Consider the following 23,305-nt stretch of genomic DNA (forward strand, 5'->3'; position numbering starts at 1 on the left):
TATTTCAACGTTATGAAACGGCGTGACTGGGATCTAGATCTATCGAATATGCAGCAACACGCGATTCCATTGGTTTGTAGTAAACGTTCAAGTAGGCGAATTATTGTATTGCTATGGCATCCAAACGTCCTGCATATTTACATTGTCAACAAAGAAAAAAGAGTCGTTAAATCTCGGAATCGCCGGTTTTCACCCAGTCCTTGCATTTTAAAGCTCTAATCGCCAATCAATATGATTTGTCTGTATAAATGGCAAAATAAATGCGTCCAAATACGTTTCTGTTGACATATACATTGCACTTAATTACACGGGGATAGCATTCGAATTTACATTATTTCCATTCAATTGAAAACCATGCCATTCATATCGGAACTATTATACTCAAGCGATAAAAAGATGTATAAAGGTAGTATTCTAATTTTAAACCGATATGATTGATGGAAATAAATTTATTTAAAATATTGAAATGCACACGTTATTTTGTGACTGAGTGTACATCTAAAACCCAGCTAAAATGCTTAAAGACCGGACCCCAGTTTCTCGAAACGTCTTAAGTCCCTTATAACAGGATTAAGCTAACCTCACTATTTTTGTTGTTCTATAATATGCGTTATATTTACTTCTTTAAGAGTTTTTATAAATTATATAAGAAAAATCTGTATGCTAATAAGAAGAAACCATTTTTCATTTATCAAAATCCATTATAAGTATGTATTTTGGCTAATTGAAATAAGCGACTTAAGGCTGTTTAGCTTAAGAAGTTTCGAGAAATTGGGGCCAGAACATATTATAAGACAATATACAAATTCAGAATAAACATCTAAATAATTAAAATTTATATTAATTCAGATACGAACATATTATACAACATAGGCCAATATATAACAATATGTTTCATAAAATAAGTAGCAACTTTAAATAAGCTTAGCCAAAAAATAAACTCATTTTGTTATTTTGATGTCGGTGTTCGAATGTCATGACCAGAACCTAGGACTCGAGCTTTACATTTAAAGAAGTTACATTCTTCAGTGTTTTTACTATGTATCTCTTTTTCTGAACAATTTCAAAATTAAGCAACTTGCTGTTACATGCAGCACTAATACATCTACTTAGCATAAAACACAAGCAATTGTTGTTGATTGCACAGGCTTTAGCATAGTAAACAAAAATTAAAAGAAAATGACCAATCTGTAATAAGTCAAATATAGTGCCGAATAGAACAATAGTAAAATATAAAGACAATTAATTCTGCATTCCGCATACTTATCCATTGACATTGTCGGCTGCGTTTGAAATGTCAATCACTAAATATAGACAAATAAAATACATACCAGAAAGTAGCAGAAGACGTTAGGCAGAAATGAGTGACAAGTTTTAACGTTATGATATTATGCGAAATCCTTAATAATAACGTTCCACAATTAGGTACAACGTCCATACTTGGTATATTAAATTTATTTCGTAGTTCAGCATTTATTCCCATTCGGCACGTAAATGTTGTGCAATGAGTCTCCTTTATCCATACAAACTTGTCATTTTCTTTCATGAATCGGTAACTTCTGCCATTGACCAAGTACCACCGGTCGCGTCGTAGTAGATGACGAGTGAAGAATACACTACGGAGTTTTCAGCACAAGCGCCGCCTGGGTTCACAAGCGCCGCCTGGTTTCACAAACGCCGCCTTGTCTCCCGCACAAGAGCCACCTGGTCTTCCGCACAAGCGCCGCCTGGTTTCAATAAGAAACCGGAACACAATATCATTTTAACTAGGAAGTGTCTACTTGGTGTTAAATGCGTTTTTCTCCTAACACCTGACTCTAAAACAAACCATGGCTATCCTCTGTCAGGATACGGGCTACTTTCGTCATTATAGGTTTTGAAGAGGAAAGGTTTGGTTTATAAAAGAATCGCTGAACATGCTGTATCTTATTGGTCCATATCTTACCTTGCATTTTCAGTAGTAACATTCCACCACATTCCTTTGTTTAGTAAACAAGCGCAACTTTCTTCTCGTATATGATTATGGCGGTCGTGAAGTCTAGAAATCTGTGTTATTTTGCATGCGAATCGGTCAATTCACCATAAACTAATTAGGACATTTTTGTTTGTTAGTAACACTAAGCGTTAATGGAACTAAAAAGTTATCCGTTGTACTTAAGAGGCTTTCACAGACAGCGGTTAGTACTAATATATTTGTACATACTTATATCACATTTTACAGCCAGTTGCAGGATGGTAAAACTTATTTTAAGGTTCCGAGGAGTTTCATTATAAGCTTCTCAATGGGTAAAATCAATAATATCTTTTTACGTATTCAATTGAGTTTGTCTCGAAAACGTATCATGTCACCTCGAGCAATTTTTTGCGTTCAAAGTGGTTATATCTTACTGTCTAAAGAATGACACAGCCTTTCTTTTCGATTATTTTGATTTCACGCTGAGGTCCATATATACCATGCATATTGTAATCACGGAAAAGCTCTTTTCCACATTCATCACATGGGCTACCATTATTTGGACCACATATTCCGTCGTCTTCCACGACATTTTCTTTTCCGTCATAAATCTCAACATATTGGCGTCGGACTGAAGTGCTCTTCCCGCAATAAAACCAGCCGCTCCATCCTTGCCATTTTCCTTCATTGTGAAGTCGCTGACGCTTCGAGCTGGTTGGTGTAACAAGGACACGACATGCCGGACAATTTGGACCATTGTTTGGACCACAAACTCCGTCTGTATCCCTTGTAGTTGGATAGTTGTGAGTCTTTGTAGTTTGACGTCCACAGTATAGTATTCCAATTGTCCCGCTGACTTTTGGATCATAAGTTGCTTTTCGACAAGGCCTAAACAGAAGGTTTAAGCCGACCTTATCCAGCTCACTCATAACTTGGGATCTAGCTTTATCTAGCTTATGCCCCCAGACAGGATCACCTGGGTATTTTCTTTGCATTTCTTCTGTTTCGGGATACATCATAATACTGAGAGGATCGAATCGACACAATCCAATGTATTTGTCGCTGTCTACGTACTGGCTTTTCCATTCCTCATCAATTTTATCGGAGATAGTGACGTATAAATTTGCATACATCCGCTTCATTTCGTGCTGGAAGCCAAGAGCGTGGAGAAGCTAGTGTGTACTTGTGCTTTGCCAATCTCCTTTCCAGTCGTTCGATAAAGCAATTTGGCTTGTTTCTTTTGCAAATATGCTATTCGTTGTAGAGCAAATCTTCTCGTCACTGCTTTTAACAATGATGTCCGCAATGTCAATGTTGTCAGTCTTGAACAGATGTATTCCCGGGGCGGCTTCATTTATTTCTTCAATGTTTCTGATTAAACAGATACTCCATTTGGCATTGAGTGTCTCAACGAGTTCGCCTATTTGAATCACATCAGTTTCTTCTCCTAAGTCATAGATAGATTGTATACGGTAGAATCGTTTGCATACATCATCATAGTTAGTACCCTCATTGCAAGACAATTCTTTGTAAAGGCGTTTTAGCTTAAAATTTAGTTTCCTGGTATCCAGATGAAGCGGGTTTTTTCTCATAAGTGCTGAGTAATACTGGTGATGGTAAGTTTTCGTTGAAGTGTGTTCCATTAAATTCATAATTCGGTCTTTCAATATTTACATCGCGGGCAGACGTGCTTTCTGTGCCGTCAAGTATTGACTTCTTCGTAGTCGGCATAGTCTATCACAAATGGCTGTAAAAGATTGGCAAAGAGCAACATTTTAATAACATGTGGGTGAAAGACAATTACATGGTTAAAAATTCAATGCACATGTTTATTGCTTTGCACTAGTAATATTATTTCCAATTTAGTATTTTTAAAAAGGAACCGCATTTGAAAAGATCGCAATTTAAATTCGGACACTATTGACAGTGTATGCATCTGAACCTTTTTTTTTATTCCAATTGCTATACAAAGTTGACAATCAACAAGGTAGAACGAATGCAGTTATTTTTACGCCTTAACATTGAATGAATATTTCTAAAATGGTGCTTAACAACACAAATACAAATGTAAAGATATGTACACAGTCTTACTTGAAAAGGTTTTGTCACAACACCAATCAATTCATATACATTCGTTGAACTCCACCTTTCATTTTTATATCTGCCATATGGCTTGATTAATTATCCAAGAAGAATCAAATGCGTTTTTCATACGCACAATGCAGATGAAGGATTTTTTAATGTACAAGTAAAATTTAGTTTTACAAGAATAGTTTTGTTTTAAAGGTAATTTTATTTTATATTTTGATGGAGATTTGGTTTTCATTTGGTTTCAATATTGATTCACTGTCCAGAATAGACACTGTACTTTTCATTATAGCAAAATAAATCATGTTTAGATTTGTTAAAAAAATGGTAGCAAAGTTGTATACGGTATATATCTTTATCAAATATAGTCGTTAGCAAACACTGTTCGCATATGTTTTAAAAACCAGTTGTACCTTTCATGTAGCAAATAACTATCAGGTTCGATACTCATTTGCTAGCGAACATGTTTGCATAAAGAAATATTAATTATACTACTTATCCACTACTTTGATGATCTAACTACAGTTACTCAATTATAAATTGTTAATTGTGTGCAACCTATTTGTATAAATGTTATTGTTATCAGTTTTGCTTTATCTATAAACATGTCTATGTTTTTAATTCAATTGTTTGCATTCTAAATAAATGTTTCCTTGAAAGTATTCATGTCAACTGCGTGGTCGAGGTCACTGTAACTAAACGATTGATACTTAATATTTTTTTCTCTGCGTACTGTTACACAGTTATAAGGGTGTAAAATGCATGGTATTCCGATTTGAAAAGGTTTTTGCAGTTGTTATACGTCACAAGTGTAACAACGCTTTATATTTTTTTTATATAATTTCGACGATATACAGTATGGGGTGTTACAGGGTGTAACAATCTGAAAATGTTGTAAAGTTCGTGTTTTTGCCTTTTTACAGGATAAATGATATAACACCCTTATTACTTTGCTAGTACATGAGTTACAGCGTAAAAATTTCCACAAAAAAATCTGTTAAACCCGGTTACGCTTGGTTTGTGTAATTGTAGAAACCGCCACAACTCGGTCTTTTTCAGATTGTTACATCCTGTCGTAGTGTTAAAAGTTGCCTACTTGAGTTTTCTAGCATGAAACTGATTGATTTCCGTGTTCAGCTTTGCGGGGATTTTGCGTGCAACTTCGTTTTGTAATAGTTCATTATCTTCGGTATTCGAATTATGCAAATGTTCTTACTGCTTTGTCAAACGAGATATCTCAAATGTTTGTGTTTTGTTAGTATGTTTCTCTCTGGTTAAACATAACACCTTTTGATGCAGTGTGCTACACTTCTTGCGGTTCTCAGTCACTGCAATGTTTTGCAGTGTGCGCGAGTTGACTGTTAGCTTTTCCAGAGTTTGGAACCATAGCGGGCAATGGGAACTACATTTTTAATTTTGAGACTTGTGGAGACTAAAGGATTCACACCGAGAGGGTGGACACCCTGGCCCACCATTAAAAAGAAAGCATTTCTAGCTTTCCGTAAACGCTCTAAAATGCGTGTACGTAATTTAAGATTACAAGAACAACATTCACATCAACATGAATATATGAAAATGCTTGAAAGCATAAACAATTGAACAATCTGCATGTCAAGGTGCAACGATCCAAACCTACAAAATAAGACTATTTAATGGAGTGACATAAAACCATTTCAGAACCAGTGAAAGCCATCACAACCTTGACGGTAATTGGATTTGTCAAACAATCCATTCGAGAGAGACTGAAATATACGAGCATATTCCTTTTTCGCGCCATGAAAATAAACGAACTATAACCTGTACTTAAACGTTATACATATATTTACTGTAAATATCTGTTTTTCCGAAAAAATATTACCCGACGTTCAATGAAGCTTACTGAAGAGAGGTATTCACAATACATACTATATATTACATATAGCAATACACTATTCATTAATAAGTCTTCACTTTGTTGCTGAATTTCTTTGCCCATTAAGCTCGGTTGTAGAGCACTTGCTTCTGGAACAGGAATCCGCATTCATGTCCCGGCTGGTTATACAAAACACGTTCCATTTGCTCCCTCTCCTTGCGATCTCGGGAATGTTGTCTCTGTTTATCGGTGCTATACACTGGGCCCATATAAAACCGAAGAGCATGTCTATTCAGCCATGACTATAAAACAACCTTTGACATAGGAACAATTTCAATTTGTGTTTTCATGGGTTATCATAGATTGTAATTGTAAACACCGTTGCAAAGAGCCTACAGAAAACAAGTACATCGGCTTAAATATATAGTCAGAACACTATTCCTTCAAATAACACAGAAAAGTATTTGATACTAGATTGTTATTCACATACTGTAAGCAGCATGTCGTTGTATGAAGGTATGATTTAATTGTTATATCGGTGTTATAATTTTAGATTGTATTTCTTTTAAATTATCAAAAATGTTTATAAATCTATACTCCAGAAAATCCCATTTAAAGGGACTGTAAACCAGAAAAAAGTTTTTAATCTGTAACGAATCTCAGGACAATTATCTAATAGAATGTGTTACGCTTTGATATCATAATTGTAAAAAAGTACCATAATGTAAAAAAAAATTGTGTCGGTATCCGGGTTCATCCCGTGTCGCCAAAATTGCAGGTCGAGCGTCGTATTCACTGAGCTACGAAGGCTTACCCTAATTGGGTGACATAATTAAGTTTTACACCAACCTCGGTAATATCACGTGATAACACCGATTAGCCAATCACGCATAAGGAATGAATTCTACCTGGTAGACATACACAGTAATCTTTTTTAATGGAAAAATACGAAATTACTGCTAAACTTAAATAAATTGTAAACTATGTGGTACTCCAGTTAGTAAGTTTCAATGCATTGTACACATCGATGCCAAGTTTATGTCAGTTTTCGACAATTTTCTCCCCCCCCCCGCTATTATTTTTCCCTCCGTATGATAATACGGAGTACAGCCCCTTAAATTATTTGACTGTATAGTGGTTTTGATTGATTCTAAATTGGTCAATCAAGAAATTTATAGTTAGTAGAATTTCTTTTTTTTTTCATTTTTAGCGATGGCTCAAAGTTGTCAGTAAAACGTCTTGCGTATGTGTTGTTGTTTTGTTTTTAAATCGTGTTTTTAAACATTCAATTAAGTTGAATTAAGCATCTATGCATATGTATTATTATGAGTCAATATCGGAGGCAAAAATTAATCGCTCATTATACAGCCTTTGGGACTCGAAATTGTGAATATTTTCTTAGAAGGGTAACAACAAACCCCACATTCAAACATTTTATGCTAAATACATTTCGGTTTTTAGGGAGGGACGCACGTCAAAAGGTTGCGTTCCTTAGTTACGCTCCCACTTAGTAAATTCCTAGATTCGCCCCTGGTAGTGTATTGCGGAACGCATGTCATAACATGATGCTGTATACATTGGTCAGGTGATGTTAATTGATGTGTGAAGATCAATTAAACATTATTTTACTTTGGATGTCAACAATATGCGCGAATATGTATCATTTAATCAAAACATGACCTCTTGCTTCTTAGTGGCCTTCGATAGATATATTTAATGGGGGAACGTTGTTAATTTCGTTTAGCGTACATCCGTACACATGTTTTGTATAGGAGTGTGTGATTGATTTGCTACATTAACAAACCTCAATGATAAAGTAAGTTAAACAACAGTTGTCAACTTCAGATTCAGTATCGGGATGGGACATTTATTAGATATATGACATTTCAATTACAAGTTGTGCTAATGTTAATATGCTTAGGGATTGTTTAACTGATTTTATATTTAGAGCGCAGTACCACACTGTCTGTTTTATATAAATATGATTATGAGCGCGTGTTTACTTTTATCAGTTATAACAGTGATACATATTATTACTACCAGAAATGCACAACCGCTAGGTGCGTATTATTGTTTACTATTATATTAGCGAACTTTTGCGATGCAATCTATTTGTAGACCATGTATTTTTAAGGCTTATCAGTCAAGTTTTTTTCTTTTTCAAATTATATCGTATTATATAAAACATTATGTGATACATACTATGTTTATTTTAGAGGCACCGTATGCGCATGCGCAATCGTCATCTCACACGCGGGAACGGAAGCTGATCGGAGGCTTTCATAACTTTCAGGGCGAACACAGTGTCAGGTAAATTGCAAAGAAAAATCAAACATATATTATATGACCATTTTTGTTAAGATGCATAACATAAATAACGAGCATCTGCTTTTTGTTGCATTGTCTAGTTACATTCCAATGATTACAAAATAATGAGTTTCAATGGTATCAAATGTAATATTTGATTTATACAATCATTATTGCAATACACGTGAACATGTATCATCTGTCCTGGATTACACATTTCATCATTTGAATTCATTTATTTTGTTTATTTCATATTGATAAATGTATTCTGTATATTTAAGCAGAGTTTCTTTTTAAACAAATATTTAGTGTGTGTATTTTATGGCTCGCCGCACATGACAGTAGCAGTTATTGTACCATGTTGGATAGTGTTATTTGTTTACATTTTATCTATATAACTCCCATATCGGAACAATTAAAGTTGGGCGGAGCTCTACCGTGCAATAAAAATGTTCGGATAAATAACAACGCTCTTTATGCACCAGTCAACTGTACTCACGCCTCTACCAGGTCCGGGTATATACGGGCCTTACTAGAAGTCCCTGCGGTGCGGGGGCATCTGGCGGGGGTTTTACCAGCAGTTCATCCCCGCTTTTCTCCGGACCTGGGAGGGCGTGGTTACAGTTGACTGGTGCATAACTTACACACGCTAGTTATTGAACGTTGTCCTTGACAACATGGTTCAAATAGTTTTTTGTGACAACTCTTGCTCCGATTATACTACACACGCTAAAGTTACTATTACGAGATGGTGATTTAAAATATAAATATACTTTAATAGAGATCTAATTTAAATCGATACTCGTTATTATTTGAAAATGTTTATTTGTGTATTTTGTTTTTCTCACTGGCCATTTGGCTAATTAAACTTGTATTCCAAAAACAAAAACTGTCTTTTTTGTTTTTAGTAAAAATTGGACACAATAAAAATCTATTAATACCTCTTAATGGCACAATCTTACGACCGTTTTTTCTAATCGATATTTGTAAGAAGTGACTATATATATAATCCGAAAACGAAAATTAATTGGAATGAATGCGAGAATGACTTTATTACTTTGGTTGTAAGTATGTTGATAAAAGAGCCAAGTTTTAAATAAAATGTCAACATAAGTGCAATACATATATAAAAGAAATCCCTATATTTCACTGATATTGCCAATATAATGGTATAGCCACACTGTACAAACTTCATTATATATGTACCAACTGCAGACTGCGGCGTGAAGTAAAGACGGCCCCTGTACGTACGGAGTTAAATCCGCGGCAATTAACCGAAGATGGTGGCGCAAGAGCTAATAAGAAGCCGCCATTCGTTGAACTAGCGCCAGAAATACGAAAGGTCAAGTTAAATAATGGCACTGAAGTGTTTGTCGTCGTAGAACATGGGCCAAAAGTTCCTGCTAACATACTGGGGCCAGAAGGCAATTCATCATCTGTTACAAGTAATAAAACGACTCCAGTAACATCTAATGCACAGCGGAATGACACTGCTTTTGACATTTTAAACGCTGCAGAAAATAGCACGGATGCGGACAACTTCAAGCCTAGCAGAAATGTAGGTAATTCATGTTCGATTAAAAGTGATACATCTGCAGAAACAAATATAAATTCACCCGGAACTGCCGTGATATACCCAATTAGTTTTCCCTCTGTTTTTTTTCCTCAAGTTTCGTTCGACTCAAATACGAAAAAAATAGCTGAGCGAAAACCAGGACTTATTGATAAGCCTACTTCTGATTCGGCTAATAATAAAGTGACGTTTAATCAAACAAGAACGACTGGCGACATGGCTTTTAATTCAGGTGATATAACATCAGAGGAGACAACAGTATCCCACTATGAAATACAAAGCACCCCGTTGATGGCTGATGCGGGGCTTAATGTTAAAAGGACAGCCATGCTTCCAACTGTAAAGTTGAATGCAAAGTTGGCATCCCTAAAGAAGAAAGTACTGAAGTTTTCAGAGAAGCTATTTGCAGGCAGAACAATTAAACGGAACAGGAAAGGTACTTAGAAAGGTCTTTGTCAAAAGAAGCAGAAGTCATCACCGTGACGTAACAGTAACTAAAATGTATGCACCAGTCAATTGTAACAACGCCCCCCCCCCCCCCCCCTCAAGAAGGTCCGCTGAATAGTGGAGGAAATGTGCCATGATTTTACCTCCAAGGTGGCCACGCAGTGCCGAGTGAGTACGGTAGTTTTGTTTTCGCGCCGAAAATAGCGGGGAATGGGCCTTACCTAGGATGTACCGGGGATGCGGGGGGCATTTGGCGAGGATTTTAACAGCAGTGTGTCCCCGCTGGGCAGGAATTTTACCCGCGATTGGCTGGACCGAAAGTCAAAGTCCCCGCTATTTCTCGGACCTGGAGGGTCGTGGTTACAATTGACTGGTGCATTACAAATACAGAAGGTATTGGACAGAATGACAGTTTAACTTATCAAATGGAATATTTTCTAAACAATGTTGATTAATTCATAACAAGAAGTGTTTGTGTATACGTAAGAACACTTATATTTCAGAACGTGTTTTATTGTTTCGGTTATCGTGTTCCATCGATAGTTCACTCGTTTACACCTGGCAAAGTTACATTTATCATAACTGTCAAGATGCACTATAAAAAATCAAATACAACTATGGTCAAAGTTTGGGGTTTTGATACATCTATTCCATGGTGTCAGTGTATTCAATGTATATGTTGTGATCTTAATGAAAAGTGTTACCGTTGAGAACATGTTTTTTTTTCTTTTAAAGTTTTGTTTTAAAGTGACGAATTGCGCGTGCAACTTGTGCAGACTACCACTCTACCACTGTTTAAAAAGTTTTCGTGATTTTCGTGGTTAAATAGTATCAGACTGATAATGTTTGCATTCATTCCTTTTTGATGTATTGCAAGACGTTCGTGCTACATCAAGAGTTTTAGATTGATATAACGACTAATAATTTAATGAACACATATATGAATTGCTAGGATAGTATACAAGTGTATCTGGTAGGTAATCGCTAGGATAGTATACAAGTGTATCTGGTAGGTAATCGCTAGGATAGTGTACACGTGTATCTGGTAGGTAATCGCTAGGATAGTGTACAAGTGTATCTGGTAGGTAATCGCTAGGATAGTGTACACGTGTATCTGGTAGGTAATCGCTAGGATAGTGTACACGTGTATCTGGTAGGTAATCGCTAGGATAGTGTACACGTGTATCTGGTAGGTAATCGCTAGGATAGTGTACACGTGTATCTGGTAGGTAATCGCTAGGATAGTATACAAGTGTATCTGGTAGGTAATCGCTAGGATAGTGTACACGTGTATCTGGTAGGTAATCGCTAGGATAGTGTACACGTGTATCTGGTAGGTAATCGCTAGGATAGTGTACAAGTGTATCTGGTAGGTAATCGCTAGGATAGTGTACACGTGTATCTGGTAGGTAATCGCTAGGATAGTGTACACGTGTATCTGGTAGGTAATCGCTAGGATAGTGTACACGTGTATCTGGTAGGTAATCGCTAGGATAGTGTACACGTGTATCTGGTAGGTAATCGCTAGGATAGTGTACACGTGTATCTGGTAGGTAATCGCTAGGATAGTGTACACGTGTATCTGGTAGGTAATCGCTAGGATAGTGTACACGTGTATCTGGTAGGTAATCGCTAGGATAGTGTACACGTGTATCTGGAAGGTAATCGCTAGGATAGTGTACACGTGTATCTGGTAGGTAATCGCTAGGATAGTGTACACGTGTATCTGGTAGGTAATCGCTAGGATAGTGTACACGTGTATCTGGTAGGTAATCGCTAGGATAGTGTACACGTGTATCTGGTAGGTAATCGCTAGGATAGTGTACACGTGTATCTGGTAGGTAATCGCTAGGATAGTGTACACGTGTATCTGGTAGGTAATCGCTAGGATAGTGTACACGTGTATCTGGTAGGTAATCGCTAGGATAGTGTACACGTGTATCTGGTAGGTAATCGCTAGGATAGTGTACACGTGTATCTGGTAGGTAATCGCTAGGATAGTGTACACGTGTATCTGGTAGGTAATCGCTAGGATAGTGTACACGTGTATCTGGTAGGAAATCGCTAGGATAGTGTACACGTGTATCTGGTAGGAAATCGCTAGGATAGTGTACACGTGTATCTGGTAGGTAATCGCTAGGATAGTGTACACGTGTATCTGGTAGGTAATCGCTAGGATAGTGTACACGTGTATCTGGTAGGTAATCGCTAGGATAGTGTACACGTGTATCTGGTAGGTAATCGCTAGGATAGTGTACACGTGTATCTGGTAGGTAATCGCTAGGATAGTGTACACGTGTATCTGGTAGGTAATCGCTAGGATAGTGTACACGTGTATCTGGTAGGTAATCGCTAGGATAGTGTACACGTGTATCTGGTAGGTAATCGCTAGGATAGTGTACACGTGTATCTGGTAGGTAATCGCTAGGATAGTGTACACGTGTATCTGGTAGGTAATCGCTAGGATAGTGTACACGTGTATCTGGTAGGTAATCGCTAGGATAGTGTACACGTGTATCTGGTAGGTAATCGCTAGGATAGTGTACACGTGTATCTGGTAGGTAATCGCTAGGATAGTGTACACGTGTATCTGGTAGGTAATCGCTAGGATAGTGTACACGTGTATCTGGTAGGTAATCGCTAGGATAGTGTACACGTGTATCTGGTAGGTAGTCGCTAGGATAGTGTACACGTGTATCTGGTAGGTAGTCGCTAGGATAGTGTACACGTGTATCTGGTAGGTAGTCGCTAGGATAGTGTACACGTGTATCTGGTAGGTAATCGCTAGGATAGTGTACAAGTGTATCTGGTAGGTAATCGCTAGGATAGTGTACAAGTGTATCTGGTAGGTAATTTTGCATAATTAGTGGATAACAGATTGCATTTTGTTTTAAAATTTAACCCGTCTTACAGCTCGTTTCTTAATTACACTTTTATTAACACACGCCTATTCTGATTCTGCATCACACAAAAACTGCTTAAAGCTTCCTCGCCCAACATGAAATGGCCGCTTCATACGAAATTTTAAAGTGAATTTAAATAATAAATTTGAAATTTCCTGAAATCTTGCGTTTGTCCTTCTGTGGCATTTCGGAACAGAATTGTATCACCTATACACAGAAGCATTCAACCACTGTTTCTGTGTGTAGTGCTTTTTACATGGGGACACACTGAAGATTGGAATTTACCACAGGCGTCCGTCACGTAGCTTGATCACTAAAATATGGCCCTACAGTCCTTTGATGTTGTTAAAAAAATAACTTTTTTTTAAAATATAGCCCTTCAGTTCTTTGATAGTGTTTAAAACTTTCCCATAACCACAGTTGCCCTAAACAATGTCAAATATTTCCTAAAATATTTGACAAAATGATATCAATTTTACACTGCCGGAAAGGTAAAAGACTAAGCTACAAGAAAAAGACCGTCCGAGTGGCGCACTGTCCAAACATTATTATGGAAACAGGTTTGTCGAAGTGTTTGATAAAACTATTAATCACCTTATCCAACTCATGTAATAAAACGAAGGCGGCATAGACTGTCCTTTGTTTCATTTAAAATGGTGTTGTAAAAGAAAAGTTGTCTTTGTTTTAAGAGTTCATTTCAAGCAAAACGTTGCCTTCCGACGTAGCATATATGACGTAATTTATCACGTGTGTACACACACTTCTTATGCGAGCGTTGTGTTGTCATGTTTGCGAGATGTTCAGTGATTTAAGTCGTTTTATAATGAATTTTAACTACTTTCTAAATAATCCATTTATGTAAATTTCAATTACTGATAACAAGATTGTAGCCGTGTAGTTAATAGCTGAAAACGCACAAATATTTAATGACTGGTGGTCCTAAAAGATTAACGGAGATTTACGATCGTCTCCATAAAAACGTTCAGTTGATATCCCTGACTCCATCTTGCATACTACCGAGAAAGCGGTAAAATCAAAATGGAAGCAGCACAATTAGGAATTATCTCAAGTTCAGCATACTTTCAGACCGCAAGACAGCGTAAGGTAAACAAACACTGGTGACTCTTTCGGACACGTCGTCCGAAAACTATTCACTTGGCGAATTGCAAGTACATTTAGATCATTTTATAAAGAAGACAAACCGTGTTTTCCGCACTTTTCTTTTAAATTTACCAAGATTTCCTTTATCAAAAAAACACATTGCTTTTTTAATATCTACACATCTTTTTCGGTAGGTTAAAACAATTGTTTTAATTGTGGTACTGCTTATTTGGGAGTAAGAGCGCATCTTTAATATTCTCTATACGATAATAATACATGTATATATCGCTTCCGATGGCAAGATGTTTACTAATTAATTGAATAAAAATCCCTGTATCAGTGACATGACTTTGTATACGTTTAAATCAACATTTGAGTTTGGGACGTGATTTTATCGCGGATGTTCTCATTTCGAAAATTAAACAAATTACAGTCATATGTCTAGTAACATAAAAGTTAGCAATGATTACGATTTCATGCTATTACTGTACAATTAAATATTGCTATAGTTGGTGCATATCTTAATAGGCTAAAACATTATGTAGGTCATAAACGTTTCGTAAGCATAACATTCCGTCGTGTACGGAATCCTGTAAGGGACATGGCGGCGGCGCCCATTGCCTCTTAAAATTGCCAAAGAAAAGCACAAGATAGCATTTTCTCAGTTTTTTTCCCGTTCAAAATGTACAGTAAACCAGTGTTCACCTCAATTCCATAACATAGAAGTGGGATTTCACTTCTACTTTCGCATGCATTATTTTTGATACATTGCTATGTTTCTTTTCATTTATAAGAACGCGCGAGATTGAAATTTACATTTTGGCTACTTGATTTTAAGGAGAAAAATTGAAGGTTTACTGTATAAATTGACTGAAAAAAAAAACGAAGAGACAAAGTAACGAAGAATTCTAGGGTGGATACCGCGATGTCCCTACCAGGATTCCGTAGTTATATCACAATGAAGTCAAGTACTTTACAGATGAAAAGACAACATTGAGTTGGATGACACTTGATGATTAAATGTATTGGTAAAATATATGATGTAGATGTCGATGTAGTTGACTTATAATTTTATCTTTACAATACGAGTCTTAAGTGCAGTACTTAAACACAAACGTAAGTGATGTACTTTCAGCATAATTAGAAATTAGGTTGATGTACACTTATCTTGTAATTTATTGATAATGTTGAAACTTGTTTGAATTATATAAAGCAATGGTTCTAAGAAATCTGACGCTGCTGGTTCTTATCAACTTTGTAGCACAGGGGGAAACAAGTAAGTTTCGCTTCTTTTTATAAATGTATTATAGCATTGCAAAATATGTAATCGTTGTTATAGTTAATATGTGTTTTTATCAAGAATAAACGAATGTATACAAACCAAATATTTTAATAGTCATTCATGTTCTGAATAGTGAAAAGTTGATATTAATAATAAAAATAGCAGTCTGCAACCAATTGTATTAATCCGGTCAGTTCTTCTGTTAGGGGAAAAGTTAGTCGAAATGTTTATTGATTGGTCAATATTTATTCAATAACGACTGTTGACCAAATAAATTGCTTGCATGCGTAATCTTACCAAAAAATAACCTGCGGATAAGTTATCCAGTTTTTTTACAATTGGCTGCAGCATGTTTCATAAATCGTCGGCGTAGCATTATTATTTAGGAGTTGTAGTTGAAGAAAATTATTTCTTAGGTCTTGTTTGGATCAATGTTTGATTGATTGCAATGACAATACTTCAGAACTGACATCGATGTTGCACCATAGACAAACTAGAATTAAATCTACTAGTCTGGATGCATTTGAACGACTTATCATAAGGTTTGTAGCTTTAATGTACGCATAACAGAATGATTCTTCATTTGACCAAAGTATATTTCGCTTCACGAATTATTATTTCTTCGATTTAATACTTTTTCAACTAAAATATGGAGATTTGGTTTAACAATATAAGAGAAAGAACAGAAAAGAACCCAATAAAAAGGGGGTTATTTAAAACAACACGGATAGATGCCCAAACGACACTTAATGCACCAGTCATTTGTAACCACGCCCCACCCCCAGGTTAGGGGAATAGCCGGGACTTTGACTTCCGGTCCAGCCAACCCCGGGTAAAATCCCCACCCTGCGGGGACGAACTGATGGTTAAACCTCGGTCAAATGTCCCTGCACCCCAGAGACTCTATATAAGGCCCAATCTCGGCTTAATTTGGCGCTATGACAAAACCACCGCGGTCACCCGGCCTTGCGGGGCCACCTGGAAAGTAAAAACACGGCCCTTTTCCCCGGCTATCCCCGGTATACCCCCGGACCTGGGGGGGGGGTGTACAATTGACTGGTGCATAATGAGACACAAAAAAACAAAGACGAATAGGGTTAAAATAGTCCCACCATTTCTAAGAAAACACCTAAACTGTTGGATATGTTAAGACATGTGATACATTTATATTATCTATCGCCAAACACTTTAATCACAATGAATTTCACTATATGTAATATCATGATAAGAAAATACCTACCTTGACAGATGCATCCATTGCCTGTTTCTTATATTGCTAAGCATTTTTTATGTAAATAGAATAACTTGAACGTTCATAAAAATAAATGGAAAATACATATGGTGAATTAAAGGCAAAATGTATAGGTGTTCATTATCTCAGTCGTTTAACCGATGACGTAGACTTTTACATCGCTTCATCCGAAAGTCCACTCTTCTGATTGATGGTCTTGTTTTTTTATTTTGTTGTGATGATTATTTTGTAAGAAGGTAGGATTGCTTTTCCACCAGGTTAAAACGGGGCGTACCCGATTTAAACGAAGATGGAGGTTCAAGGGCAACGGATACACCATCCACGCCTACCCTCGTCCCTAACACGCCACCAAGCCCGCCAGTCACCGCTACAGATGCCATAACCACGACAACAACGAACACAACGACAACAACAAACGCCACGACTAGCACAGAAAGAAACACGCAAGCAGCAACAACGGCGAGCGCTACTGAGACAACCACACTGAAGCACAATCCCGATGCTAACGCGGCCGCACGCAGTGAATATCCACATATCACTTGTTTTTACGTTCTACCTTTGATTGCGATATTCAAACTGCTTTGTATTGAAATGATTTAGGTAGTTTTTTGTTGATAACAAACAAGTTTCAGTTTTGGTTTCAAGTGTCTCGGCGGTTTGGAAACCTGTTTCGAAACTTTTGCTTTAAGACACAAATCCATGGTTTTGTGTACAGCTCCAATAACATTATGGAGCTTCTGCATGTAGCCATCATTTCTAAATTTCTTCGAAAACAATGATACCGAAGATGGTCGTGTGTCTGTTTTAACTCAATGGTGCTTCAACACACGAGTTGGATCACTGTCAGCCATGTTTTATTTTTCAAAATTAGCTAGTTTTCGGATGGAACGAAGCGACGGAACCATATTCGGAGGGGGTTTCGATAGTACATATGTAACAAAAAAACATTTGATTTGAAACTGTCACAACAAATACACAGTTCGTGTAACCAATATAAGCCCAAAACAAGTGCATTACCAACAAAAACGCCGTAAGTTAGTGTAATGGTTGATTCGAAGGCATATAATGGAAGTTTGGAATGCTAACAATATATAATGTATACAACCGGTCATTCGAAACTCCTCGGCCATTTTCTACGAAACAAACTCGGATGTGTATAGACGGTTAACAATGTTCGAAATCGGTACACTTTAACTACGCTGAAAGTAGATCGCGTAATTTTAATTTAGCAGTTAAACTTAATGACTTAATTCTTGGGAATCTTCTTTTTTGCAATAATACACTACACTGGCAATCAATTTAAGCTCAGGCCCCAATTTCTCGGAACTTCTTAAGTCCCTTATAACAGGATTAAGCTAAGTACACTATTTTTGTTTTTCAATAATTTGCGTAAGTTTTACTTCTTTGAGAGTTTTTGTTCTTTAAAAAGGAATGTTCTTTATGATAATCACAATAAACCATTTTTCAATGATCAAAATCCAATTTAAGTATGTATTTTGGCTAACTGGAATAAGCTACTTAAACCTGTTACACTTAAGACATTTCGAGAAATTGGGGCCAGGTCTACAAAAACAAGCTAAAACACTATATTTAATTAATAATATAATTCCAAAATTTTACGAACTACTTCTACTTGTACCGGCATACATTCGTGGTTGTTTTCGTAGAAAATGGCCGAGGAGTTCCGAATGACAACCGGTATGTTCGACACGTTCTAACTCATTATTCATAACGTTGTCACAAATCAACATTTCAGCTTATGAAATCCATGTTGTATATTTGTCTATATCAATATTCAAGGCGAGATTATTCATTATGTACAATGTTATTCATTAAAACGTTACAATATTTTATGTTACCTATTTTAGTCTTTTATATTTTTTGAATTTTCAATGGAATGAAAATGATGAAGGTGGTTTTCATTAGTTCAATTTGTCGGATTTTAAAGATTTTTTTTTCCTTTAAATGCTGATGGAATGGACTTACATGCAGTTCTAATTAAGAAAGGCATGTTTGCATCTGAATTTATATTGTGTATATGAATTTATTCTATTAATTGTAATTTGATGTCGAGCTAACATTTAAGACTTTATCCGCACATACTAGGCCACATTATTATTTAGATGAATAATCATGATTAAATGCTCGCCTACAATATATTGCGTGGTAATAAAATAATGCTTTGTCGAAGTGTTTTTCTGCAAAAGAAAAAAAAAACGTCACGTACCTTCAAGCTGTTCATGTACATTATACATGAGGGAGAGGGGGGGAACGCATTTTATCATATTTTTCATTTTATGACAACAGAGAATAAACCATTTGTCAATGTTCTTATTGAGAAACTTTAATTAGTTATCCTAGATTTTGGAAAACTATGCCAATTTTTATTTGAACGGTCTTTTTAATACATTGTATCGTCATATTCAATCACATTTTAACAGCTTTTAGCTGGCACGACATTCATTTTTGAATGTCCAATGTCCAATGTCGTGCCAGCACGACTATCATTTTTCACAGCTCGCATTTTATATAATTTTACGGTAAAGATATGGAAACTGAAGAAAACACATCTGAAAAACGGATTTTGATAAATAGAACAGTTTTAAGTATGGATGTAATAAGTTTTAATGTGGTATGTATTGTAAATTTCTATCTGATATCTCCGTACACAAAGTTCACGTGATGAGTGAAAACTTCGGACTGGTAAAATAAACGACATTATAAATTCTAGCAACGTTCAGCGAAAACAAGTGATTTCATGCATACCAGGCATTAATCTCCCACTCATAAATATATAAGCTTAATCGGTTTCTGAACGAGACCTTCAACAACAACAACAACAACGACGACGACAACAACAACAATAACATCATCAACAACAACAAGTAATTAATCTAGTACTTGTAACGCCGGTAGCCCGTTTATTATTGCAAGACGATGAAAACATATGTTATTTACTATTTATTCTAAAACTCCAACGACTTGTGTCCAGAAAACAGAAAACGATAGGAACAAAACCGTACCCAATGGCTCTAGATACAAATGTGTCACTCGCATGTCAAGGTCAGTTTGACAGTCATGTCCGTTGGTTGTTTTTTAGTTCATTGAACTGTTAAACACAAGAAGTAAACAAGAACTTAAAAAACTATCTTTATTTGTCAAATTAGCTCTGAGTATTAGAAGATCAACTTTAAATATTGATTTACAATTATAATAAATTTGTTCATCCTCACCTGATTTGAATATATATTTTTGAATATATTGATGATTCTATTCCATATTATGTTTTACCTATGTCATACCAAATGTTTGTCTATTATTCAATTGTAGTTAAGAAGATACTTCAGAAAATGGGAAGAGCACCAAATTTTGAACACGCTATCTTAAGAACAAACCGAAAAAATAAGCCCTAGACAGACTCTGAAAAATCCAAAATGGCCGATAAATCCAAAATGGCCGCCATACATGATATCACATTTTATTTATTCATCAAAATAATATAACAATACAATTTCAGACCAATTGAGCATTTCTTACACATTAAGAATTATGACACAATAGAACGTGTATAAATCTAATTTAGAATACAACCTACATTTTCAGCCAATGAAATTGCAGATAGGCAATCATTAAGCACAATACTTAGTCATTAAGAATTTCACCTTTCGCAGGCGTTTAGGGGTCCGCCTACTGCCACTCATCCAATACACACTCCCTGCGTCAGATTTTGCGTTGACAATGAGTCAACCAATGAGGTAGTATTCTAAGACAGTTAGGTGACCTAGAGTAATACTTTAATGATTAAGAAGGGCCCGTTCGTTTTGCCCACTCCGCCAATTCTTAATCATTAAAATCATGTCATCTAACCATTACTTAATTCGCAAAGTCCTTGTTTATGGTTTAGATGTTATTTCGGTCATCAACGTAAAGCGTGTGACAGTTGTGAATATAGATTCAAATAAAATGATAAATCCCTTTTTGGCAATGAATGGTGATACATTTAATTCATGACATACAGAGCAAATGGGAAAGTCGATGTGGTTGATTGTTCATTCAACCAATACATGTATGTTGATCAAAGTCAAAGCAAAGTACTTAAAGTTATGGTGGTATACTTTCACAATATAGTGAAGACATAAGTGTTCATGTACATAAATTGTAGTTGATGTTAGCTGTTGGAATTCGTTGAGAAATTACAAAATGTTATTAAGACATCTAGCACTCCTGGTTCTTATGACCTTTGTAGGACATGGGAAGACGAGTAAGTAATAGTTTTGTGGTTTAATTTATTTATGAAATTCATTGCGACATACGTAACAGACACAATACTATACTATTGTCTTTTTGAAAACAAGGGGCGGTATTTCATATTCAACTTAAGTCCATCTAATAGTCATACATCATTGACTAAATTCACTACATTGTTCATTCATCAATAACAAGTAATCCGATTAGCTACATCGTTCTTAGATCAAATTAAGAATAATATTGAATACCAGCCAATGAATAGAAATAAAAAAGTTAAAGCTCTATTATGTAACGGAGTCGAATTGAAGAGCAACTCATATAGAATGAGTTCATATCCCTAGAGTTATTAATTAAGAAATAAAACCCAATATGCTAAATTAAATATATATAAAAACATCCTTTGTTAATGCGCAATTATTTGTTTCCATAATATTTCAGAATCCGTGTCCATGGTTAACAAAAGGCACGCCATGATGGAATCTGCTGGCAAGGACGTTATTGAACGACTTATTTTAAGGTTTGTTCTTGAACAAATTTATACGTTTACAGAATAATTCTTGTTACATTGAAACTGAGCGTATTTTCATAAGCATATATGTTCAACTAAAACATTGGGAGTTGCCTCAGTAGTTCTCTTAAATTTGCAGGAAATAACTTTGTTGGTATTTGTTTTTGTCAAGTTCCATATTATTGTTTTTCATATTATATCACTTTATCACCTGAAAAGATTAAATATCTAGAGACGAAAAGAAAAAAACACTTCAAAAACACTTATGTTTAACTGTAGTGACGATAATTTCCAATGGTAATAACGATACTATTTAATTGAAATAAGAACAACGCAGTTTTTAATTGATTACTTTAAAGTAGAACCTTAACCTAGGTGAAATATAATAACGGAGGAATAAGCATTAACAACAAAGTTTTTTTGTTGCTTCGCTAGTCACACATTCGGAACTCCTCGGCCATTTTCCATCAAACACAACCTCGGATGTGTATGGACGGTTTACATACTCAGAAATCGGTACAAGTCCGCTGCAAGAAGATCGCGTAGTAATTTAATTAAGCAGTTAAACTTAATGACTTAACTCTTGGGAATCTTAATTATGTTTGCAATAATATACTTCACTGGCAATCAATTTATACTTAGATCAAGAAATACAAGCTTAAACACTACATATAATTAGCGATATAATTCAAAATTTTACGAACTACTTTCACTGATGTCGCTACATCCGAGGTTGTTTTCGATAAACATAGCCGAGGAGCTCCGAATCTTTGTCACAATGTTAACAGAACAAAAGCAAAATTTAAAGTTCCAGCCTAAATTTACTATACGAGAAATCGACGTTACTTCCAACCGAATTGCAGTCAAAAAGTAAAAGGTTGCGGCCAAATAATAAGAAATCTGGCAGTAAATTAAAGCATGTATACACTATCATTTATATACTTTATTAGCATAAGCAAATATCAGTTTTAAAATTGTGAACTTGAGTATTTCTTAGTTCCAGCTTAATATTATAATAATTGCGCACACTATCAAGGGAATCTTTAAAGAAGTTCCGATGATGGCAATTAATTGCGGACGAGATAGCTGACGACATAATATATAAGCAAGTGCCGACCACATGGATAAGCGAAACTTTTTGAAGTATGCAGACGTTTTAAATATAACGAGAATAAAAAATATCTGAAATAGTTCTAACGGTGTTTTCAATTATTATTGATGCCTTGTTGGATAATTTCATTTTCACCTCGAACAGATTTTTGGTAAATCAGGAAATTTCATTCTAAATGTTTCTTTGATAGGTTAAAACGAGGCGTACCCCTTATGAGCGAAGACGGAGGTTCAAGAGCCACGGAAACGCCGCCGACGACACAAATTGTCCCTGATACGCCACCTCCCAGCCCGCCAGTCCAAGCTGTAGAAGCTACAACAATAACATCAACAACAGTCGCTACAACAAAAACAAAAAAGACAAAACTTTGGCACAGTGCTCTTCATAGAGATTGGAGATACGCTGTTCGTCTTCCAATGTGGCCGTTTAATATGAAAATTAAGTTTTAAAATAGTTTCAATCAGACATTTTGTACGGAATTACATACTCAATTTTGTCAACTTGTGTTACAAAATCAGGAAGTATTTCTGTATTCAACTTGTCTTTTCTTTTATGTTAAAATGGACCCAAGTATGTTTGTTTTTGTATTCACATACAGTATCGGTTTTCAGGCATACCCTTGTTCATATTGTTAACCTTAAAGCAGTAAACCAGTGCGCCGTAAAATAGTTCGACTTAA

General features: G+C 35.8%; 3 protein-coding genes across 3 annotated transcripts; all 3 read left to right on the top strand.

Annotated features, from left to right (window-relative positions):
- Positions 1-7,740: 7,740 nt before the first annotated feature.
- Positions 7,741-11,146, top strand: LOC128202991 (uncharacterized). The gene is made up of 3 exons (XM_052904207.1): positions 7,741-7,954; positions 8,111-8,204; positions 9,417-11,146. Exons 1-3 carry the CDS (start codon positions 7,876-7,878, stop codon positions 10,216-10,218), a joined length of 975 nt encoding a protein of 324 aa, XP_052760167.1. The 5' UTR covers positions 7,741-7,875; the 3' UTR covers positions 10,219-11,146.
- Positions 11,147-15,341: 4,195 nt separating this feature from the next.
- Positions 15,342-19,022, top strand: LOC128202992 (uncharacterized protein DDB_G0280205-like). Its single transcript, XM_052904208.1, has 3 exons — positions 15,342-15,501; positions 15,971-16,049; positions 17,017-19,022. Exons 1-3 carry the CDS (start codon positions 15,441-15,443, stop codon positions 17,357-17,359), a joined length of 483 nt encoding a protein of 160 aa, XP_052760168.1. The 5' UTR covers positions 15,342-15,440; the 3' UTR covers positions 17,360-19,022.
- Positions 19,023-20,834: 1,812 nt separating this feature from the next.
- LOC128245892 (uncharacterized) lies at positions 20,835-23,075 on the top strand. Its single transcript, XM_052964111.1, has 3 exons — positions 20,835-21,020; positions 21,446-21,524; positions 22,817-23,075. Exons 1-3 carry the CDS (start codon positions 20,960-20,962, stop codon positions 23,073-23,075), a joined length of 399 nt encoding a protein of 132 aa, XP_052820071.1. The 5' UTR covers positions 20,835-20,959.
- Positions 23,076-23,305: the final 230 nt, after the last annotated feature.

The sequence above is a fragment of the Mya arenaria genome, chromosome 9, assembly GCF_026914265.1.
Source record: "Mya arenaria isolate MELC-2E11 chromosome 9, ASM2691426v1".
Taxonomy (NCBI): domain Eukaryota; kingdom Metazoa; phylum Mollusca; class Bivalvia; order Myida; family Myidae; genus Mya; species Mya arenaria.